Below are 22,744 nucleotides of genomic sequence, written 5' to 3' on the forward strand. Positions count from 1 at the left end.
CTAGCCCCGTTGAGTGCACTTTTCACAGAGCGCCTGTGCAGTGTGGGGATGTACTCGCAGAGCTTGTGAGCATTGCTTCCCATAGTGCACGGGTGCTCGGTGAGAGGCACTCAACGGGGCTGACCTGCCTCGATTATACAAGGATCAGTTAAACAGCAATGTTTTGACAACCTGTGCTCATCATTCATGCTTGTTTTAAGTTTTTTGGGGTCATATTTTATATTGCAGACATGTATTCATATAGCAAGCAGATTTATAAACTTTCTCAATTGGGAGAGCTGCAATAATTTCGTTGTTTACATGCTACAGTTACTAAATATAGCTGCGGTATATTAAAATTCACTAGGCTTGGAAGTGGACAAATGGAAGGTTCAGCTGAATTTTCGTCCAAGTGCATGGTACTGAAAAGCTTGGAGAAACTATTCAATTAAAAAATATTCTGTCAAACCTCTTTGCTTTGAACACAAAATTTACTATTTCCACATTACTAAATCGGTGTGAATGACGCTTTTCATTTAGTTGTCTCCCAAGTAGGACCATTTATGGAACTTCTGTTTACTAGCCTTTGAAAACAATATTAAGAGTATTTTTGAAACCGAACGCCTTGTTTCTTGGTTTGTGTAAAAAGCTATCTTCTGGATAATTCCTTTCACAATCTCTATGGGATTACATTGCCCCAGAACATTCTTCACTTTCATGCAGCAATTTGTTCGAATTGCTATACAAAAATTTTTACTTTTATTTCCCCCCCTTCCCCTTTAGGGAGGGAGCATGAGTTAAGCTATGTCCAGGTGATGAGACTGTGGCAAGCATTCAAGGTGAACCACTTCACCGTTGCTGGGATTCACTACCTCACCTTCCTCACCAAGCAAGGAGTCTTCCTCTACTGGTACTCTGGTATGCATAATTTACATTTTGGTCCTGCTTAAGAGCAACTTTGTTGGTCAAACATCTTGATACAATGCAGATTGTTGAGCATATGAAGCAAAAGTTGGTGAGGCAGACTTGGCCTACACTTTAATTCTTGGATAATGGTGCCAGGCGTTTTGCTAATTAGTTTTTTTTGTGCGTGTGCAGGAGACCAGTTCCTTGAATGGCAGACCTTGCTGGACACAGAAAACGCTGATAATGTTGAAGTTTTCAACCTGCCAAATGGTGAAGCTGCCATTGCAGTTGTTCGAAAGGTGAACCTTCAGTGCTTAGGAAATTTCCCACTCCTGACCGTGAATACTCAAACTTTTAAAGCATTGATTAGAGTAATTTTCTATACAGTTAGACTTCCTGACTGAGCGATAGGACAAGAAAAATTTAGATAATTTCTAAGAGTAGTTTGGCAAGGTGAATCTGTTTTGCTCCATTAAGTGTGCTTCCCCCATGACATGGCTGCATTGTGGCAATGCAACATCTGTGGTTCCAGTGTTGTGAATTCTTCTCTCCTGCAGCTACTTTCAAGACCGGTTATAACGAAGTCAACGGGAATTGGAAATCACTTTGCTATATCCGCTATTTCGTTATAACAGACTTCGGTTATAACGAAGTGTGAAAGGGAATGGGAAATCGTGATCACTTCACTGTAGCCGGATCGTTATAACAGACTTCGCTATACTAAACGGTCTCGACAGTATGTGAGAATAAGAAATTTCTCATTTGAAGCAGGCTGATATTTTGTGAAAGTATAGAACAAGCTTGCTTACACAAATATGCCAATTAATTTTTCCACCAAAAATAAGTGTAGCAAAAGATGCTGCAGATGCAAGTATCGATGACAGCACTGCAGGTGTTGCTTATTTGCGGTGCACCTTGGATGAATGAGCACACTCGATGGATCTCTTCCAGGTTATGTTGAATTATAGTAGAGCAGCAATTTTATTACGTTAATTACATTAACTTAATTGTAAAATAAATTGCTAATATTCATATTGATCACCTTTCCCACATCAATATCTACAAGTGCAAAGTTTTGACAAATCTCTAAATTAATACCATAATTGCGGCTTCCATTATTGGGAGTTCTTTCGTGAGAAATATTCTGGGTCTTGTCCGAAACATGTCTATACATGCCAGTTGTATTGGATTACCCTAGTTCTAAATTTGAGTTTCAATTCACTTCAAAATTAATGACAAAATTATACTCTTAGTATTAGTTTTGTACCGTGCTTGCTACTTGTCCAACAACCTCTTAGTAGATCAGCACAAAAGGTAGGACAAACATGTTCAATTTAAATCTCAAACTGAGGAAGGGAACTGAGAAGAATGACCAATGGACCCTTGTGGAAGTTGTCATGTTTTACCGAAATGACATAAATGGGTAAAAAAATAAAAACCTATTAATGTACTTTGAACAATCCTCGAATAGGTTTTTGTTAGCATAGACTGACTAGACGAAGATATAGTTGTAATTAGCATGAAGCGATTCGAGTTAGATTTGGTGGTGGCAATGGGCTTTTAACCCCATGGTTTGACCTTTAGCTTCAGCTGTATCAGTGCTAGAATTCAGAGTTGCTGGTCATCTCGAGCTTCGTCTGAAATCACGGGGAACCAGTTTCAGTCTTTCAGAAATGTTGGTACAGTCCGGGGCAGCGCACAACAATATCGTCAAAGCTTTTTGACGCGACATCTAAGGCTCAAAAAGTTAAATCTTCGAATTGTAACAATTGCCAATTATGCCCGCTCTGCATTATAAGCACCAAAATGGTGGCAATCGCATTAAAATCGGGGAATTGAGTGTCTCTAGTCTAGGCCTGGCTTATCTAAGGGCTTTACGCTTTGTTTTGCCTTATGTCCAGACGCAGCAGCTGCTACAAGCTGACGGGACCAGTCGGACACCGTCAAAAGCGCACCATAATGGTGTTCGTTCTGGACATGTTCTATCACTGCTGAAGTAATCGTAAACAAAATAACCCTGCCACTTGCATTTTTTTATGCTGCTCAATTCGTCCCATTACCTTGTAGCATTGGCTGCTTCAGGGCCTAAGCTGAAACAAAGTACTGTCAAGACGGCTTATAACGAATTCAACGGGAATCAGAAATCACTTCACTATATCCGCTATTTCGTTATAACAGACTTCGATTAACGAAGTACAAAACGGAATAGGAAATTGTGATCGCTTCGCTGTAACCGCCATTTCGTTATAACCGGCTTCATTATAACCGGTCTCGACAGCGTGGTTCGAGTCACGAGATCCAATTACGTGCACTCCCAGAGGGAGAGATATGGAACATGTTGTCAACTTCTCGGATGTCAAATTGGTCCTTCGTGTGTGAACTCTCCTTCTGCAGGATGAGGTGATGTTCTTCCTGGAGTCTGAATCTGCAACCTACAACCACACGTTTACGCTGAGGATGTCTGGAGTTGTCCTGTCCAGGGTGTCCTTCCAGTGGATTGAGGGGAGCTACTACCTCTATGCCACACATGCAGCCCAGGCAGTCACCAAGGTCTCCGCCCCAGTTCAGCTGGTGCTGGAGAGCTTCAGCTTTGGTGAGACCATTGTTATACTGTCATCAGTTGCCTAGGGTACAGCTGCCAGTAATCGTGAGAGTTCAAGACTGTTTACCTTGGGAAGTTCAAGTGATCCTTCTACAACCATCATGTAATCTGTTAGTGTCTTGTGGTAGACATGTTTCACAAAGGGTATCTCTTTAAAAAATTGCTCTGTCACTTTACCATACTGTTGCTTTTGTGTCCTCATTCCTAGCTTGAACAGCTCTTGATTGCAACATCCTGTTGAGATGATGCATAACACACACTGGTCACTTGTTCAATAGATGTTTTAAGACTGTAAAAAAAATCCAGAGCTGCAGCAGTGATTAAATCTGGATTTTATTATGTGCCTCAAGTGCAGTTTTGTGGTTTTAATTCAGTGGAAACTGGGCCAGTTATAAAGGTCTTGGAGGCTGGGGGTCTATTGCCAACACTTTGTGAAAGTTAGTCTTGGCTTTGATAAAGTTGTTTCTGCGCAGCATCGTCAAGCAGGACTGACCCACTGCTCCAGTGTCTGCATGGACTCGAGGGCTCCCTGTCTCGCCGACAGAAGAATGTGGATCGGCTGGCTGCCAACATTGGTCGTGTCTGGACCTCGGACCGGCAGAAACCTCTTGCCGCCGAGATGGTGATCATTGACGGTCCGGTGCGGGTCTTAGGTTCAGCAAGTGCTCCAAAGGCGGTGATAACCCCCGGAGCGCAGAGGGTACCCGGAGTCACCCCCGATGACGTGGCCAAGCAGATTGAGAAGGTAAAGGCAAGCGTAGCAGGCATGGAGAACGACCTGAAGAACGTGGTTTACAAGTCGGTTCCCCAGACCATCAGAGGTGAGTGTTTGCGCTGCAGTCAGCTGGACCAATTGTGTAAAAGTTGGATTTTGCAACACTGCAATTTGCTGCTTTTAACACAGTAGCACTTCAACTGCCATCCTTTACAGTTAAGGGTAACGCTTATTAACCGTATGGAATTGTATAATTGCTTGCAGCTTTGAGTAGACTCCACGCAAAACACTGGGTGTTAGATGCCTTTAACCTCTATAGGGAAGTATTTTACCTAAAAAGCAACTCGTTCACTTGGGACGACAACTGTGAGACAATCTTGCTTTCTTGTTTTTCAGGTTAACTTCATCTGAATTAACTTTGCATTAATTTCCCTTGATTAAAATCTACACTTCACTGCACCCATATTTCTGCACCTGACATAAGTGCGGGTCTTCAAAATTCTTCCCTTGCGAACACATTATGGTAGTGAAAACTTCTCTGTAAATCCAACAATTGAGCCCTCTGTGTAACGTCCCCCAGACCTTTACTGATCATACGCATGGGAGCGCATTTAATTGTCACATGCGACTGGTTTCCCTGCAGGAAATCTCAAATACACAAGACCTGTTGGAGCTTCGAATCTGCGTGTGCGCGACCTTTCCAACTCCACACTGAACGGGGTTCCACTCGCAGACCTGTTTAAAAACACGCTGAAGATCACTGGCAACCAAATTCTCAATCAGCCAATCTCTTTCGGTAACCTCTACGTCAACCAGCTGACCGTCAACTCCATCAACAGCATCAAAGTTTCAGGTGTGGTGTTTGTCTCAAGTGGTTAATTTACTGAGGTCGTTGGATATTTTCCCATTCCAGATTACAATGTGTTCGATTTTTTTTTGGTTCTCAAGGTTCAATGTTTGTGTTTACCTTATGCAGAGTACTTGTGTTCCTATGAAACGGAATGTTGTTTCATAGGTAGTTTGAATTGGTTGCTTTTTTCTTCATACAGTGTCTGGAAGTTGGTGTCATCACTTTTGTCTATTTAATGTTTTGTTATTCTTTGTCTTTAAAACAGGCACAAATTCTAGCATTTTAAAGGGTAAAACTGCAAAGAAATTTTTTTTTTTTTAAATTGCCTATTTGGGACGAGCTTGTTGCAAAACAAATCTTCCACGAAAAAACAAATTTTTCTAGCAATATTTACACCACAGGACGTAATTTAGTCGGGGTCACAACTTCTCCCCATTTGAAACTCCCGCTCTCTCGACGCTTCCGGAGTGGCTGTTATACGTCACACCGTGACGTATAGCAGCCACTCTGTGACATATAATGCCAACTTTGCGGCGCGGAATTTAAAACTGACTAAATAGCCGCAAACTAAAATTCGCGCAATAAATATTGCCGTAAAAAATTTTGTTTTTGGTGGAAAAATTGTTTCGTGACATGCTTGTCCTAATTAGGCTGTTTAAAAATACTTTTTTTCTTTGCAGTTGCCCATTAAGACTTCAATTCAACATTTATTTTCCTTGCTTCAGTACATTGCAGACATCTTATTTTTCTGCAACAGATTTTGTTCTCGATATAGCAGGTTTTAAGCAACCCGCGAGTGCTACCAGTCTTGTTTCTAGATGCTCTTTGAAGATGCATATACATTTCAGTGTATCAACGTGCTACGTACATGCACATTTGTTTCCTTATTTGCTGGAAATGTCTTATGCTCGCTAGAGAAAGTAACTGGTCAAGTTTGTTTTCTTTTCCTCCCACAGATGTCATGATGACCAATAAGGACCAGGTCGTAGTGGGTAACCTCAGGTTCGGCCATGTTGCAATGACTGACCTTCTTGTTGCGAAAGGTCACAAGATAAACGATGTGGATCCTAGCATGGTTGTGACTACGGACACTCCGCAGACCATTACTGGCCGCAAAAATTTTGCAAAGCTCAACGTCCCGAGCGACTTGCACGTTCTGGCCACTACCAATGGGGCAAGTTTTTTGTCCTCGTTCGAACATGTGGTCTTTCTCAGAGGAAGCCTTCGGCATACATTCATTTATATCCTCGCAAAAACACTTCAATTTTTTTTTTTTTTTTTTCAATTTTAATAAGGAAAATGACTTTGAGCCTTTCGGGAGGGCAGGGCAGTACTAATATGGCGAGTAAAGAATGGCACTTAATTCTTAAAGCCTACAGCCGACTTCAGAGGTTCGGAGAAGCCAAATTAGATGTGAACATAGTTCTGCCTCCCCTTAAATTATGGCAGTGCCGATTAAGTGCCCAAGAGGAGTAATTTAGTTGGTTCGGTACTACAACCAATGACCTGGGATCCTTAACGTGCAGCGACGATTGCACACCGGCGTGCTAGTACGACACTCGCCAGAAACGCATGGAGGACGGAGGTAGAGTTTTATATTGGCAGCTTTTGTGCCTCTGACGCTCCTTGAGCCGAGATGCACACTTGGCTCACCCAATTGGAAGTTAACTTGTCCTATAATTTGGCTACTACTGATATTTTTCTTTTACGCACAGTGTAAGTCGACTGCCGGGTGGGAACGGCAGAGTTGTCCCTTGGTTGTGCCACCACCAGCGCTAGCTTCCTCCCTTTAATGATCACTAATTATTAATGCGAAAGCATTAACTGTCCCATGGAGTGAGCAGACATCATCAGCTGCCACGCCAAACAGAAAATAAATTCCCCTCCCAGTGAAGCAGACCTCTGATAAATAGGGCTCCCATTGGCTTGCATGCATCATAGTTTATTGGAACGAGGCTCCCATTGGTTGAGGCTTGTCAGTTTCAAGGAGAGCCACCCCATAGTGCTACGTGCCTGCGCCAGAGCGCACAGGGAAAAGGAGGCATTTGGCTGGCAGGGCTTCCCAGACAGCCTGCTCAAGCATACTCCAGAGCGCAGCGCGGTCTCTTCAGGAGACTGCGCGCAAGAATGACGTTGATGCTTTCGCATTCACAACTCGTAAGAAGTGCTTAGGTGTTTCTTGAGCTTTTATCTATTTATCTAGTTAATTCTCTGCAGACAGCATGAGCTTCCTTCCTTCAAAAATGAACAAAATGAAATGTTCCTGCGTCTCGCGAGCCTCAAGTGTGCATGTACATTCAATACAAGACTGTGGGCAGCAGACACGTACCGGGGGCCGAACTTGCGAAGCGGCTCCCCGTTCTTGTCCTGTCAATAACCGTATATATTAGCGTGCCACTCAACTCGCAATTCAAGGCTGCAACTCTGCCTTTTTTCAATTCGCGGGCAATTTACGACGGGCGATGTTGTGCTTGTCCACCTAAACTTTTTCCCCCCGCTTCCGCTTTTTGTAGAGGGACCTGTCTGATTTCGCCCGAAAGTTGGTACCCCTGCACGGCAACAGCGAGGTGACCGGAACGTGGAGCTTCCAGAGCCCGCTCACGGTCGGCTCCGGACTGCACCTGAAGCACCCCATCGACAGCAAGTACAGCATTCCGGCGCTGTACGCCGAGGCGGTGGACAAACACAGCCACCAAATTATCGGGGGTGAGCACCTACTGTTCATTTGCATAATTTTCAAATTCCGGACACGTTGCGAGCCCTCAACGTGGCTCCCTGAAAACCCAGTGCCTGCGGCGTGTTGCGCCTTCAGGTTCTCCTCTTGGACTATACACTCCGTGCGGCGCGCCGCCGCCCGGCCGTTACTGAAGGTAGGCAGTGAGAGCCCCTGCGAAACGAAACCACCCCGCGTACATTGGTACGCATCGAAGTCTGAGCGATGCGGTTGTGCCAGGTTGACAGCATGAACTGCTGCGTCGTTAAGTGCTCCAATAATTATGCGTCGTATCTCGTGGGGACAAAGTTCCAGTTTTTCACCTCGCCGATGTTTTGTGGGACAGCGACAACGATGGACCCGTGCCGTACGACGCGAGAAATTTGGTCTCCCGATCATGTCTGCCACTGTGTTGGCACGGCTGACATATTCACTTTGCGCTCTGCGTTTGTTTTTTTACCAGTAACGCCTACATATCTCAGCTCAAACTGAAATGCCATCCCACACTCGCGGGTATGCAGTGCGAAATTCGTTGAAGGAATGCCATCGAAAGAAGTTTCGTCCCCATCGTACGTGTTGATATTTCCGGACCCGTATGGCACGCAGTCTGTACTTCATGAAGAAAGATTACGACGGTACAAAAAGTGACAAATGTGAATCTAAGGAAAACTACAATGAAATTTGGAATCACTGGACAATCGATGTTTGAGTATGGAAGTTTATGTGGTGTGCTTTCTTTTTTGATCAGCCTCCTTTTGGATGTGGAGACGCTGACACCCCGAGTCTTGTAGACAACAATTTTTTTTCTCGGCTTTAGGGCCACCTATCGCAAAGTTCTTCGAACTGGAAGTACCGTCCACTGGTCCCTTCCTATACCCAGGGCTTAAAGCTTAGGAGGTCTCAGGGGGTCTCGACCCCCCTCCCCCCCCCCCCCCTGATTTTAACGGATGGCCTGAGACCCTCCTCCACAGCCCCAGAATTGGTGAAATCAAAATCATATCTTGCAATAAGATAGATTGTTTTCAGGGGTGTGACATTTGGGGTTAAGGGTTGCAGGTACAGCGTGGACACGGTCAGCAGTGAGGTTTATTTATGTGCATCTATTACATCTCATCAAACTCCCCCCCCTTTCCCCTACCTTCTTGTAGGGACCCCTCTCAGTTTACGGGGACTTTAAGCACTGCTCCTATCTGTAAAGTGTGCACCTCCTGGTCATGATAAGTGGTATTCTCTTGACAGCCTTTGACGATCAAAACCGGTTCCCATTTAGTTACGCCGCCCAAAAATATTTCCACCTGGTTAAACTATACCACCTCTTTTAGGTATATTAACTGTTTTGCCAAATTATGGGTGGTAAAGTACCTGTGTGCCGAAAAATATTACTACACAACAGCTTACCGCAAAAGCCTTTGACGGCCAAACCGTGTGTTAGCCGGCAACTTGGGTTTCTCTTCTTTGAAGCCACCTTTCGTAAAGTTGCTTCAATTGGAAGTACAGTGCACTAGTCACTTTTTACCTGTAAAGTCTCCATCTCCCACGACGAGTGGTATTCTCTTGACAGCCCTTTCACGGTCAAAACCGTTTCCCATTCAGTTACGCCGCCCAAACCAAATTTACACCTGGCTTCCCTATGCCACCCATTTTCGGTATTATAACTGTTGTGTCAAGTTACGGTCATGTCCAAAAACCTATGTGTCCAAGTCTGCACTTCACACAGCCCAGTTATATATAACACAACATTTTGGGTTCAATATTGAATACTCCTGACAGCCTTATTCCTCTATTCGTTGGAACCATAACTTTCACACCTGCTGTCTTAATAAAACTTGGCCCACATAGTACACAAACTTAGTGAACATCTCACTCGCCTCCAAATATCGTCGTTACAGCAGTCCTACGTTTACAGCGACGAGCGAACAAATTTCCCACTGAGGGCCATTATGGTGGCGGCCGTCTTGCTTTTCGGAAAATTGCTCAAATCCCTTTTTCGACCGCAACTAAAGAAATTACCCCTAATAACTACTCAAACTCAATATATAAGAAGCAAAGAACAGCTAAATGCCCTTGTTAAATCTGCCCCAGCACTCGTGCAACGTCACCCTCAACTCATCGGCTCAAACAGCAAAAGTTCCGTCCGTGCGCGCTTCCGCCGCCACAGCTTCGCACGCGAAAAGGCGCCGCAGGCTGCTGAGCGCGCCTCACTTTCGAACGCCAGCTCCTCCGCTAGCGGTGCTACGCGCGTTTTTCAAAGCGCCCCCTATAGTTCCCGCACGGAGCGTATAGACCAGCGTCTGCTCCGTTCCCCGGGTGCTACCATGTTTATGCTGATGCTGTGACACTGTAGGAGGGGCTGCGCTTTTTGAGACTGTTTTTTTTTTTAAGAAACCTTCACGCATATCGTAGTCAGTGTCAGAAATGCATAGTCACGAAGCTCCAAGAACACTGATGCTGGGAGTGCCATAAAAAGCAAAAATTGTTTTATGCCTGGCTCCTCTTCACGTGAGCCTGTCTTTAAGACTATTTCCCATTTTTATAGCTGAGGGGCTAGGTTTTAGGACACTGGTCTGCACTTTATTTCAACTTAGCAGAGCCCAAAACTGCAAGGTCGTGGTGCATTAACAGAGCTCGATGTTTTATCTGGAGTCCGCACGAAGACTATGGACATGGTAACCTATTACTTTTCATTTTTTATTGGCTCAGTCTGCTCGTAGCGTCGGCTCAAATAAGGTACTGTGGGGTCTCCGGTTCGGAATATTCAGGGCCACCAGGCCTAAAAACAATGTGCACCCCATTGTACATTACATCTATTGTACTTCAATCTTACCTGTCTGAATCGACTCTTCAGCATTTAAAAGCCTGACATTGAGTAAACTGCAGTTGTCTTTTATTGCCCGTACAAGGTATTGCTACAACCATCCATGCTTGCCGACTGCAATACGGAGATGTATAGACCCTCCAAAATTGCTACAAGGGGGAGTTAAATTCAAGGACTCCAAATGCATTTCAGGTGCAAAGAGCTACGACGCCCCCGTGACGGTCCGTGGCAACGTCGAAGTTGGCGGCACCCTCAACGGCATCAGACCGAACCTTGACCTGGTGACTCTGGGAGGCGATCAGACAATCGGCGGTACGTGGACCGTCAAGGATGCCATCCACTTCAAGAAGAACCTGAACACCGGATCCATCAACGGTCTGAACCTTGCCAAGGAAGCCGTGCGCAGGAGCAAGGGGCCGCAAATCGTCTACGGCACAAAGATCTTCGGTGCCGATGTCAATGTGACTGGGGACATCACCATGACCCCTGGCAGCACCATCGACGGAGTTGATCCATCGGAACTCGGCAAGAGTGTTGGCCGGGCTGTTGTATACGACAGTGCCGTAAGCATAGAGTCGATGGTTGTTGTTGGCAACGTTGTGGCACAGAAGGGAATCAATGACCACATGCTACGAGATCTGCAAAACCACGTCTGGCTCAAGTCCATCAACCAGGTGACTCCTAGTGGGTGGCAGAGCTGTTTCTAGCTGGTCACTTTTGTTTTGCAGATTTCAAAGTAGATATGCAATCCCCCTAATAGCAAAGGTGCAAGCAATAGGCAAATGTTACCGATGTAGGTATGAGATGTTTGTATACTAGATAATTTCACATGAAAAGTCATACTTAACAGTGACTTTATGCTAAAACTTCAGCCGTGTAAATACTCGTGCTCAGATGGTAGGTATGGTTCAGTAACTACCGTAAAATCCTGAGCAAGTGCTCAATCAAAATGCAGAGATAAATCGCGTAAAACTGGGGAATGAGACTGAAGATGGCAATTTCGTGTTTCGCGCAGGACATCAAGGTACCTGTGAAATTCGACAATGTCCATGTGGAGGGCGACGTAGATACGGACACAATCAATGGGATCAGCTTGGACCAGGACATTGTGAAGACTTTCGGTGACGAGCTTCTGGAAGGACCTGTGACCTTCAAGGACTCCATCTACGTGAAGGGGCCTGTGGAACTGGCACCAGGAGTGCCGATCAACGGCGTAGATCTCTCGGAAGCCGCCAAACTGGTGAGGCCTTAACTGGCATACCGACTGGGCAATGAAGTTTCATTCGGCGGGGAGTGCCATTTTGAGCAGAATTCTCGGAACTCTGAGACAGCTTGCAGCCGCTATTGTTGGACCCGATTTCCAGCCCAAACGTCCTAGCCCACGCCAAACTATGATGCAGCATTGGTGTCCAATCGATTCAAGGCATGGCCTGCCCAAAGTTGCCGTTCTAATAGAGCTGTTTTATCGGCAGATTTTCACGATCTGCAACGTTTTGGGCGTAATATTTGGCCGTAACGAGAAACATGCGGCAAAAGCGTTCCACCCATTGGGAACCATATAAAAGGCTTGAGTTCCCCCAGCAGGGATCTGAGCTCTCAAATTTGAGATTGTGAGCCAACTGCTTTACCTACTGAGCTAGCATGGGACGGCGTTTACTCTCGGCGGGAAGAGGCCCCTTTGTGTGGCGTTCGAAGTCTGCGTGCCCAGGCGATAGACATGCGCCTCATGGCCTTGAAAGCGTGTGGGCAGGTCATGCTGTGCCATCTCGTGGCATTTGTCAAAAATTGGAGCGTATCTTCAACACACTTGCTTTGTAGCAAGGCGGTGCCGTTCTAATGACTCTTCCACGGTAGATAGAGGCAAGCTTATAGAGAATGTAGGAAATGGCAGAAGCAGCAACGAGAGCCTTGACCAGGGACCGTAAGTGGACTTATTTAACTGTCAGCATGATCGAGCCTGTACACGTTTTTGACCACCAGTCACGCTGACTAGCAGCAGACGGAGGCGCCTTCTGTTCACTGCCTTGGGTCTATACCAGTTCCATATTGCATTCATATTTGTTATACACCGGCTATATTGGGAGGAGGGTTTGATTTTTCAGTCTTTTCTAGAAAGGGGATTGGAGATTGACTGGATTTAGGCAGTTCTGTAGTTGTGGATGACTTCAGCATGACTATAGTTTACCTTTAGGGGACTTTCTGTCTACATGGCTGATCAGTACTTTGTCGCAGATACTTATGCTTCAGACAACTAGAGTGTAAAGCTGGTTGTTTGTCGCATCACCGTAGCCGAAGCTGTTTATGAATGAGTATTAATTTCTTGGACATTGTAACCCTTGAGTGAGGGACCCCCCACCCCCCCCCCTTCGGAAAAAAAAAACAAACACGGACAGACTCAATTTTTTTTGTTCCCTTGCTTCAGGGTTACTATGTGTATCCTTAACCAGCTCGCCTGTCTACCTTGCTTTAACTTAAATTCTTGCCTAAACAGTTTGTCGTCGGCAATGGTTCGGAACATTTGAAACTATGTAGTATGTTTGCAAACACTAAGATGCCAATATCTTTATGTGAATTCCCTCGAGAATTTTTAAGTAAATTTTAAAAAAGCATGCTCTTTGCAATAACATGCAAAGTTTGATCCTCAAGGGCAATGCTAGAAGCGGTTACGCTTCCTTTTTGTTTTCTATGATCCTGCTTTGACAGTTATTCTGATCATGGGCACACCACTAGACAAGCATCCATGGAGTTGTCGTGCCAACATTCCGTTGAACTGCGCAGGTGGCGAGAGCTCATCGCAATGGCGTCATCCACGGCAACGTTAGCTTCCCGTCGTTCGTCGTCCAAAAGAATATTCACTGCGAGACAGTAAATGGTCGGAGCTTGCAAAAACAGTACCTCTTGGTTGGCGGCGAGCAGGTGATGTCGGGGACTCCTGCGTTTTCCCAGCCAATCTCCGTGAAGCATCTCGGCGCAGACTCAATTAGTCCCGTGCTCTTCAACGGTGTCGACTTCAAGGGATTTCTCAGCGACGTGGTACTCCAAAACTCCTCTCGGCAGGGGATTGTTACCAATAAGCACTTTGCTGGTGGTGTTGACGGTAAGTAAATTTGGAGTCTGATTTCACGAGAATGGTTTGCAAGTGTCGGTGAGGCCATCAGTTTTGAGTAGTCGGTTTGTTGTGAATCTGACAACCTTTCTACTATTTCCTTATAAAGAGAGACCTGAAAAATCTTTAGGTAGGCTGAAAATTAGTTTATCAGTGGGAAGGAGAGGTGCCAGCACCATGCAAAATTTGCAGAACTTGATCAGGTTCAAAAGTTTGGGAGAACAAATTGAACCTTTGAACTTGGTTTAATACGTGCCTAGCATACTGCGGAGAGGACAAAATAGGGGCCATTCCCCGAATTATGGCCTTTTCATTAACCAACATGATAACCATCCGTGGCCGAATGGTTATCATGCTGGGTTCGGGTCCATATCACATGAGCGAATGATGTTTTAGCAAACAGGGACATTTGAGCGAATCGACGTTTTAGCGAAAAAAGGGGGCGTGCGTTAACCCATCTACCGCGCTGCACTTGCGCCGCTTCGCGGCGACAGTCTGCGGCGGCTCAGTACAAAAATGTGAACTCGCTTGACCCACCCAAAAACGCCGCTTTGCGGCGTCCGACTATTCGCTGAAGTGTCATTCGGTGAAATATGGGCGTTCGCTAAAACTTCAATCGATCAACTGAGTGCTTCTCCTGGGCTCCCATGCAAAAGGCCAAGGTTGGCTCGGAGTGGACATACCTGTTTGTTATTTCTGTAAATGCGGCGTTCTGGTAAATTGCTTGTTCGAGGTCCGAATGTTCTACGTGCCACACCTACAGATTGTTCCAGAAGCCCATGCGTGTACGTAACTGGCTCCGCATGGCGAGCTGGAGCAACTCTTTTGCGTGTGCTTCATCCTGCTGTCCATCATCAATGCCTGCTGTTCGCCATTCATTTTTGTTCCGTTTTGGCACAAGTTTGCCACAAACGTTTAGTTTCTCCGGTATTTGCCACCTCATCATTTGTCATTCGTGACAATATTCATTAGTTGTGGCAGCCTGATTCAGTCCGTTCTCGAGTCTTTTTTTGTCCCATGAATTCGGTTGTGCAGACACTTCTAAAACCTTCAGCGCACCAATCCAGTTGCAGCACTTTTTTTTTGACAAGCCACTCTCATAACGAGAAGCTATACGAAAACTGCAAGAAGCTTTTTATGTGCAGTAATTTTCAAGTTCAGAAATTGCAAACGGTGCATTATCTGTGCCCACCCCAAAGTAAACGGGTTGCCTTTTCAGCCTTCCACCTTCAGAGTTCCGGCTCCATAGACGGGGTGAACGTGGCAGAGTTGCTGAACGGAGTTGCTCTGCTGAACGTGCCTCAAGACATTAAAGGCACAAAGACCTTCCAGAGCCCGCTTCGGCTAAAGTCTCTCCTTGCGAACAAGGTCAACGGCATGGACATTGGGGAGCACGTTCGGAGGGTTGTGCGACGGGACGAGCATCAAGTGATCACGGGAAAGAAAACTGTGCAAGGGTAAGATTCAGCTTCAAAATTTCGAAGGGAACTCAAAATACCTAGCTAGATATACTCGAAGGACATACTCGAAATTGGACTTGGAATAATTGGAACCACTTGAATATTGGGAAAAAGTTTCACAGTGCGAACAAATTTGCAGTGCAAATTTTTTATTATTCAATGCTTACAATTGGTATAGGACAGCACCCCAGCATATCAAATTTGAGAAGAGTGATCCAGAAAAATTCTGACCACGCTTTTTGAAGTTTTGAACGGCACTTGACAGGTGGCGACGCATTTGCACAAGGGTGCTCTAATTTAGAATTGTGGCCGCATTTGGTTGAGTTGTGTACATTTGGCATCGAAACTGCCAAGCACAGAGCGGTGCACTCCAGACCCCAAGCTGCAAAATAGGGGCTTTCGGTTCGACGGCTCAAGCGCTGCCTGCTCCGCATTGTTGCGCGGTCCTCCGAAAGTAATTTAGGAGCTGAATTCTTGCGCTTGCTTCCGTTGAGGATTGCAAGCCTAAAAGCGGCTCAGTGCAGTCCTATCCTCGGTCTGCGTACCACATCGCATGCTTTAGCATGAACGTTCGAAATTATTTTCTCTGAATCTGTTCTCCTTTCGTTCATTACTTTTTTTAGCTCTTCCACTAAATCGAAGCCAACTGAATAAAAATATTTGCATGAAATCCCAGGAGTCTTGCGCGATGATATATATTTTAGGATTCATTCGGACATAAAATATCTCAATTGGTAGCGTCCTTACGAGGTTGGTGCTGCTTCCGCAAGCGGCAGGAAGCTTTAAGGGATGGTATAATTTGTATCTGACCCACATTCATTACCATGGAATCGCAAGCTGCAGTTGCGTTCCCATTGTGAAGGCAATTTATTGGAAGTGCAGAGATAACAAGCACTTAAATTGGTGGCGGTAAAGAAGCATAATACTCGAACAAGAAAATGCGTAGCTTCCTGAACACACTAGTGGTTCTGCGCAAGTACCAAGGCAAGTGTGAGAGTTCAGCAACTAAATTCCTCTCCGAAGAATGCGCAATAATCTGGAGCAGACTGCGTGTGGGCCGCCACACCGTTTGCCTTGCTTTCGCAGCATGGAGTCGCAGAGCGAGTCGCTGGCAGCCGGCGGTCTGCAGAAGGGTCAGCACAAATGTTGACATCTTTCCAGCACTGCACAATAGCGGCGCATGCTCGGGTGCGCTATCTAGGGCCCAGCGTCAACCGGCAGATGTCTTGAGCACAGTCCAGAGAGCACCGCTACTGCATTCTAGGCTAGCTTGACGGCGGGTGTACAATGCACAACGCTTTTAGCGCAAAGGCTATGTCGCCGCGTTTTTGCAGTGAACTTTAAACTAACTAAATAAATTTTTACTTCAGCTGATGCCCAAATATGTGCACCTTCCACCACCCAAGTAACTTCGATGGCAGCCCTTCTGTTTCAAACGAAAAATAGATTGTCGATTGCTTGTTTAAGCTAACTGTGTTGCGCGGTGCACTCGGAAGGTGGTGCTCGTATGCCTTCATTCATCCAGTAACCAGGGTGCAAGCGGAACTTGGTACTTTGATTGGAGTTGCTTCATGTCACCCCAGCGGCTTTCAACCCCTTAACTCGCTGAACTTCTGCTGCAGGAGGGTTCTTGTTGGTGGCCACGTGACGACCCACGGGCCAGTGAATGGTGTCCACATGAAGGACCTCTACGCACGAGCAATGTCAAGGAGCCAGGAGAACCTCGTCTCAGCCCCTATGACGTTCCTCGGAGGAATTGATGTTGGTAAGTGGATTGGCTTTGAGCCCACCTTGATTAAGTGCAGTAGCATTTCTGAGCGAACCCTAAGCACTCTCGCGTCCACATACCTGTGGACAATGAAGCGGGCAGCTCTCATCTGTTGCACGCCTACCTACTTCAATTTTGCAGCCAGGGGTGATGCACCCAATAAATGTGATACAATATATTAGCTTCTGAACGTCAAATAGTCACCAAGGGTTGTTTGTATAAATCTTGGTTATATTTGTATACATACCATGTTTATATGCACATTTAGTAAGAGAAACATTTGAATTGCAGTACCGTAGTACTACAGCAAAAGTGGTTCGTTGCGGGAGGCCTGTCCACGGGAATTAGTCGGATGAGAAAATTGTGAATTGGTTTTAAATGTGATAGAAGGCTTCGTGCATATTGACGAAACATTTTCCTAGAATTTTTCCAGCAGCTCCTAAACAATTCAAAAATTAAATTTTCATTAAAAGACTGTTACAAAAACGCTACCGCATTTCAATGACAATCTGTGCGAAGAATTTTACGACACTGTCTTAATGAAATGTATTGTGGGCCCTCTCTAGAACACCTGCAGGTGTACGACCCGGCAAAACTTGACGGAATCCAGATGAAGAATGTCGTTCTGCTCAAGGAAGACTCTGTGCTCGGTGGGAATGTGGTGTTCAAGAGCCTTCTCGCCGACGGCCACACTAAAGTTAGCGGCTTGGTGAACGGCTGCAACCTCACAAAGGCAAGTTCACCTGTACCTGTCGTAATAGTCTTCTCCGAGGGCGTTGGGAACCTTGCAGCTGAGGCAGTTAACAACTGTGCTTCTTAGTGCCTCATCTCTTCACTCCTGCCCATTTCGATCTGGATGAGCATTGTACTGGCATGCGTTCATATATCGTTAATGGGTGCACGTTAACAGCGTGGACCACTGTCTCCGTACTTCAAAGGCAGATCGATCCTACATTAACGTCAGATTTCCTCTTATCTCCAAGGCCTTCAATGGTAGAATATTGTGTGAACGAGTTCCAGTTCTGCAGCTGTAACTTGTATCCATGCATCCCAAAACTGGCTGGCCCGCACCACAGCTAACTTTCTCGCAACTTCGTAGGACACTGATGTAGTGAACTTCTGAGTCTATGAATTTCAAAAGCAGCCTTCCACTGTTTGTACACAAATGCTTTCTGCATAACAATCTTTGGTTTTAATGGAAATGAGCTAGTTATGTCCATTAAGTTATTTAAAGCTCATTTATTCATTTCTTTCCTTTTTATGACAAGGATTGTCAAAGTGGGACAAACTATTCAATTTAATAACTAGCAGTGGTCTTTTCAATTGGATGCACAAGCATGCAGGATTTTGCACTACTGTAAATGGACGTACACTTTCGGTAATGTCAGTCTGACCCCCCTTTCAATTCTGCAGCTTTACGAAGATGCGCTGTACCTCAACGGCAACAAGCAGCGCATCTCGGGAGAGAAGCACTTTGCAAAGCTGACAGTGAAGGACAACGTCAACATCCGTGGCCCTGTCAACGGGGTCCCTTTCGACCTCCTAGTCAACCAGCTGGTTGTGAGGAATGGGTTCCAGGCCATCAACGGTCCGATGACGTTCGTCGACGGGGTCTCTGCGGATTCCCTCGTAGTTGCCGGTCCTGTCAACAGCATCAACCTCACAGACCTCCTCCACGACGCGGTCACAAAGTCAACGGAGCAGGTCGGGAATCTTCGAGCCTTTCATTCGTTGGGCACAAGATTACTGCTACTCACGCTGAGCTTCCGGATTATATTTTTTGTGATTTTGAACGTTGCTGTACGAAACTAAAATTTCATCGTTCATGATGGTGTTCATCATGAGAGGCGAGATGTCAATGCTTTGTCAATCTGTTCTACTCGGGTGACAAATTTAGGAGGCTATACTGTACACCCATTGTACTGATCGAAATTGTTGCATTTCTGTCTTCGTAAATTGTATTATCCGCATGCTTTTCCTGCCACCGTTAAAACTAATATTGCAACTAGGACACAGTTGAGCTGTGACAAAATGGATGGTGCAGCTTGATGGGCGTTGCTTCTTGAATGTGACGTGCCATGTGGGCTCAACTTCGTTGACTGTGCGGGTCTCTTCCCCAATCAGGTCATCCAAGGCACCAAGACGTTCACAAATCAGCACGGCTTAGAAATCTCGGATTCATTGCACGTCCACGGCAGTGTCCACTCGAGGGGCTTGGTTGGAGGAATACGCATTGAACAGCTTGGCACGGTCGTGACTGGTCGCGGCCATCACGAGATTGGTGGCAGAAAGACAGTCATGAATGCTCACATTGCTGGCAATGTTTTTGTTCAAGGTAAGCAAAACAGTGGCCTTGTGGCCCTTTGTCAGAATGATGTCCCACACAGTCTTCTCCATCGTAAATGTATTATATTATGCTGGGCTTATTTGGGTACTCAACGTCTGTCAAGCCAGCTGCGGCATAAGCTATCCATCCTAGAAAAGTAGCCGAAAGTTCAGTGTAGTTGCTTGCACGTCGTATTCGCATGCAGAATCTTCGGCGTTAGGTGGAACGGCTTGAATGTTGTCAAATTGATCTTTTGGTTTTTACTATTTCAATGCTGGTCGAAACATTGGGACGTGCCACAGTTTTCATTTGGCATAACGTGATGGGTGTACCAGTGAACGTTTCCATCCCAACTACAGTAGGTACATATCGCGATTCCATTAGTAGGACGAGCAATAGCCTGTTTAAGAATAATGCAGCTTACACTCAACTGTGTTCTTGTCTAAGAACTTGCCACGGTCATCGACGCAGGCAAGTTAAACGGCCTGCGGATTCCCGGCGACCTGGTCCTGCTGAAGTCTCATCACGAGCACATTCCCGGGAAGACCATCCTGGCCGGGCCCGCCACCATCCGGGGCAACCTGAACACCGCCAAGGTCAACGACGTCAGCCTGGACAAGCTGCTCGCGGAGAGGGTCACGCTCCGTGGCACTCAGAGGGTCAGGTCCAAGCTTGTGTTCCAGGAAGACGTCTCAATTCAAGGTGACCCTCCCACCCCACCGCATTGCCAGAAGGCACAAGACTGGCAACGCAAACGCTCGTGTCGTCCCTATTATTGCATCGCCAGTCTCGTCTGCTGCACGAGTGAAAACTCTAGCGCACCCTCCTGCTGCACATGTGCTTGAAATATTCTAAAGTTCACCGATTTTAGGAAATTTTTCATGGTGCTGAGCAATTTCCTAATTAAAACAATGCTTATTTTTGCTTATTGCTGTATAATGTGTAAATTTTATTTACAGATTTTTTGGCCAATTGGTATGACATCGGCTGTGGCTGGCAGTTTGTTCCCTAACGTCTTTTTTTTTTTTCTCAGTTATTTTATTGGTAGGAGTATTCTCTGGTGAAACACCCAGTATTTCAGCCTTCGATGTTACGAAGCTGTAATCTAGACTTGCTTTTTCAGGCAACTTCCAAGCACTGCGCATCAACAGCATTCCAAGGGAGCATCTGGTCCTGCAGTCAGCACAGCGGGCTCTGAAGGGAACAAAGACCTTTGTTCAGGACGTGGAGGTGGAAGGAGACCTAAGGGTCGGACGGGTCAACGGTTTTGACCTGGTCGAACTTGCCAAGGACCTTGTCCTTGTGAACAGGCCCGAGGAGATACCGCACAACACGGTGAGGGCGGCTCCAAGGCCAGCACAACGCTTTTGAGCACCTGGCAAGAGTTTGCTCTTGCACGCACACACTTCTCCTACAGCGAGATTTAAAAGTTAGCATCTTGCCCACTAGTAGTTACTTTTTATGTCGATATTTGCATTGGGTGCTTTTGCTACAATATAGCTACATGGTGGTCTGGAGCAAAACAAGTTTGGGGTGCCGGGCTCTGCTCAGCTTCCCAAGCTCAAGAGGTTTTTGAGGCCTCTGGTGGTAGGGTATCACACTTTTTGGCATCGGTCGCATATCTGCAGCCAAAACTTTTCTTAGTTTCTTTAGAAATGCAGGTGCTTTCCCATCTGTATCCAGGGAAACTTGCATTGACTAGTGAATTCATGAGCTGAAACAATATCGAAAGACTCAGCTAGATGTAGAGTCTCTGGCTACCCAGTCACTTTTGTAAAAACGTGTCAGCTTCTTGAAGGTGCAGATTTGGCTCAAAGTAACGTTTTTGTAGTGGTGCAAGAGCCACTTATTAATCAACTTTAATGAGCAGTCATTATTTTGTTTGACACTGCTATACTTGTAATGACGTTGAATGAAGTTCTTGGGTCAGACGAAATGCCAGCTTATACAGATACCCAGTTGCCGGCTTCAAATTCTTGTCAAGGTGCCCATAGCTTGGTGGCGGTGCCACGCATCTGAGATTTCAGATGCAGGTTAAGAACCACAAGTGGAGTTATGGCACCCCTGGTGCCTTAGCGGGGCGTGCAAGATGCCTCCTCATTGGTGTGGCTTGGAAACCCTCGTGAACTCTCTAAAAATATTGGTGTCGACTCTCGGTTGCGTTTGCCGGTCTCGGCAGCCAAGCCCAAGATTTCATCTGTGTTGCTGAGCTCCATCTCTGTTCCAAAACACTCAAGCCATTTCTTAATTCCTTGTTTTGGCCTTTCCCACTCTTTGACTCCTCCTGAGCAAATCGACGGGCAACCGCAACCTTGGTCTAGCGAAACGTGCATGTTTCTTGAGTCTCAGTTTGGGTGCTAGCATTAATGTACCTTCTCCCTCAGGTGTTTGCTGCTCCCATCGAAGTGCAGGGCGACATTGATGTGGTCGGTACAGTGAACGGAATGGACGTGCACAACCTTCAGCAGCACTTTGCCAGCGGCAAGCAGCTCTGGAGTGCTGGAGTGCAGAGCGTTGCTCGCACTCTTCAACACCAGGGTCAAACATTGCACAAGCAGTACTCTGCATACAAGGGTAAGTGAAAGCCTGCGTTGAGGAGTGACACCACCTTCAAGTGTGTACTTTGAAACCGGTCGCTCAATATTAGACGAAATTTAGAGGGGTCTAGTCATCTCGTTGCCTAAATGCACTGTGGAGTTTTATCGCTGTAGGAATATTTTCCTACAGCAATTACGGCAATTATAGGCTGGAGAAGCATCATTGAAATACAAAGCAGACTAACCCACGTGACTTTCTATAAACAAATGTTGCTTTTAATCAGTTTTCTGTTCAATCAGGGCAGGCTTTTCAATTCTTCGACATGTGCATAGTTTCTTCCACATGAAAGCTGGACTTCCATGGTGTTCTTGCCTGAGTCGAGTTTACTCTTGAACAAAAATGTTTAATGTATTGAAACTGAAGAAATGCTCTTTCCAACGAGGGTATGATCATTCTAGGGCATACTGGTGTAGAGCTACAGCAGTTCGAAAACAGGGAACCTAGAGAAGTTTCACATTTCCAAAACGTACGATTTAGCACGGTCGGCTTAACAAAAATATTTTAATTCTTCGTAAATGTTTCGGATATTGCAATAAGTATTTGCAGGAGTGTTCTCTATTAGTTGTGGAACCGCTGCACATATAAATTAGAAATGTTTTCTTTTCTCAAGATGTGAATTTTGAGGTTCTGTCCCCCCTTAAATATACCATACGGCAAAAAGACTAGTGAAAACTGCCTGTCAAGTAGCCGATGGGCAGGACATAATAAAAGGTTGACTTTTTCCTCTAGCACCCTTATTTAGATGCTGCGGTTAATTTAGGAATATATAGTCTGTTACAGGTTAAACATAGTTGCAAGGATCTTGGGAGGAGCTTTTGCAGCTATGTCCAGATCAACTGACTTCACACTCCAAATGCCAGATACTGGTACCATAGTAAATGCGATTGTTACAGGTCTCTCGAGTCT

At 45.7% G+C, this 22,744-nt stretch overlaps 1 protein-coding gene across 1 annotated transcript in view; it reads left to right on the plus strand.

Annotated features, from left to right (window-relative positions):
• The window catches only part of LOC8043269, a 37,743-nt gene that overhangs the window by 8,104 nt on the left and 6,895 nt on the right, over positions 1-22,744 (plus strand). The window contains exons 5-22 of the mRNA XM_029989930.3: positions 763-897; positions 1,078-1,184; positions 3,280-3,478; positions 3,961-4,308; positions 4,846-5,055; positions 6,009-6,226; positions 7,566-7,758; positions 10,773-11,254; positions 11,596-11,820; positions 13,359-13,677; positions 14,906-15,143; positions 16,769-16,911; positions 17,481-17,647; positions 18,328-18,618; positions 19,039-19,249; positions 19,712-19,942; positions 20,364-20,575; positions 21,625-21,814. Coding sequence (XP_029845790.2) covers positions 763-897; positions 1,078-1,184; positions 3,280-3,478; positions 3,961-4,308; positions 4,846-5,055; positions 6,009-6,226; positions 7,566-7,758; positions 10,773-11,254; positions 11,596-11,820; positions 13,359-13,677; positions 14,906-15,143; positions 16,769-16,911; positions 17,481-17,647; positions 18,328-18,618; positions 19,039-19,249; positions 19,712-19,942; positions 20,364-20,575; positions 21,625-21,814 — 4,119 coding nt within the window. The remainder of the gene's footprint in view (positions 1-762; positions 898-1,077; positions 1,185-3,279; positions 3,479-3,960; positions 4,309-4,845; positions 5,056-6,008; positions 6,227-7,565; positions 7,759-10,772; positions 11,255-11,595; positions 11,821-13,358; positions 13,678-14,905; positions 15,144-16,768; positions 16,912-17,480; positions 17,648-18,327; positions 18,619-19,038; positions 19,250-19,711; positions 19,943-20,363; positions 20,576-21,624; positions 21,815-22,744) is intronic.

The sequence above is a fragment of the Ixodes scapularis genome, unplaced genomic scaffold (assembly GCF_016920785.2).
Source record: "Ixodes scapularis isolate PalLabHiFi unplaced genomic scaffold, ASM1692078v2 PGA_scaffold6__148_contigs__length_123643588, whole genome shotgun sequence".
Lineage (NCBI taxonomy): Eukaryota > Metazoa > Arthropoda > Arachnida > Ixodida > Ixodidae > Ixodes > Ixodes scapularis.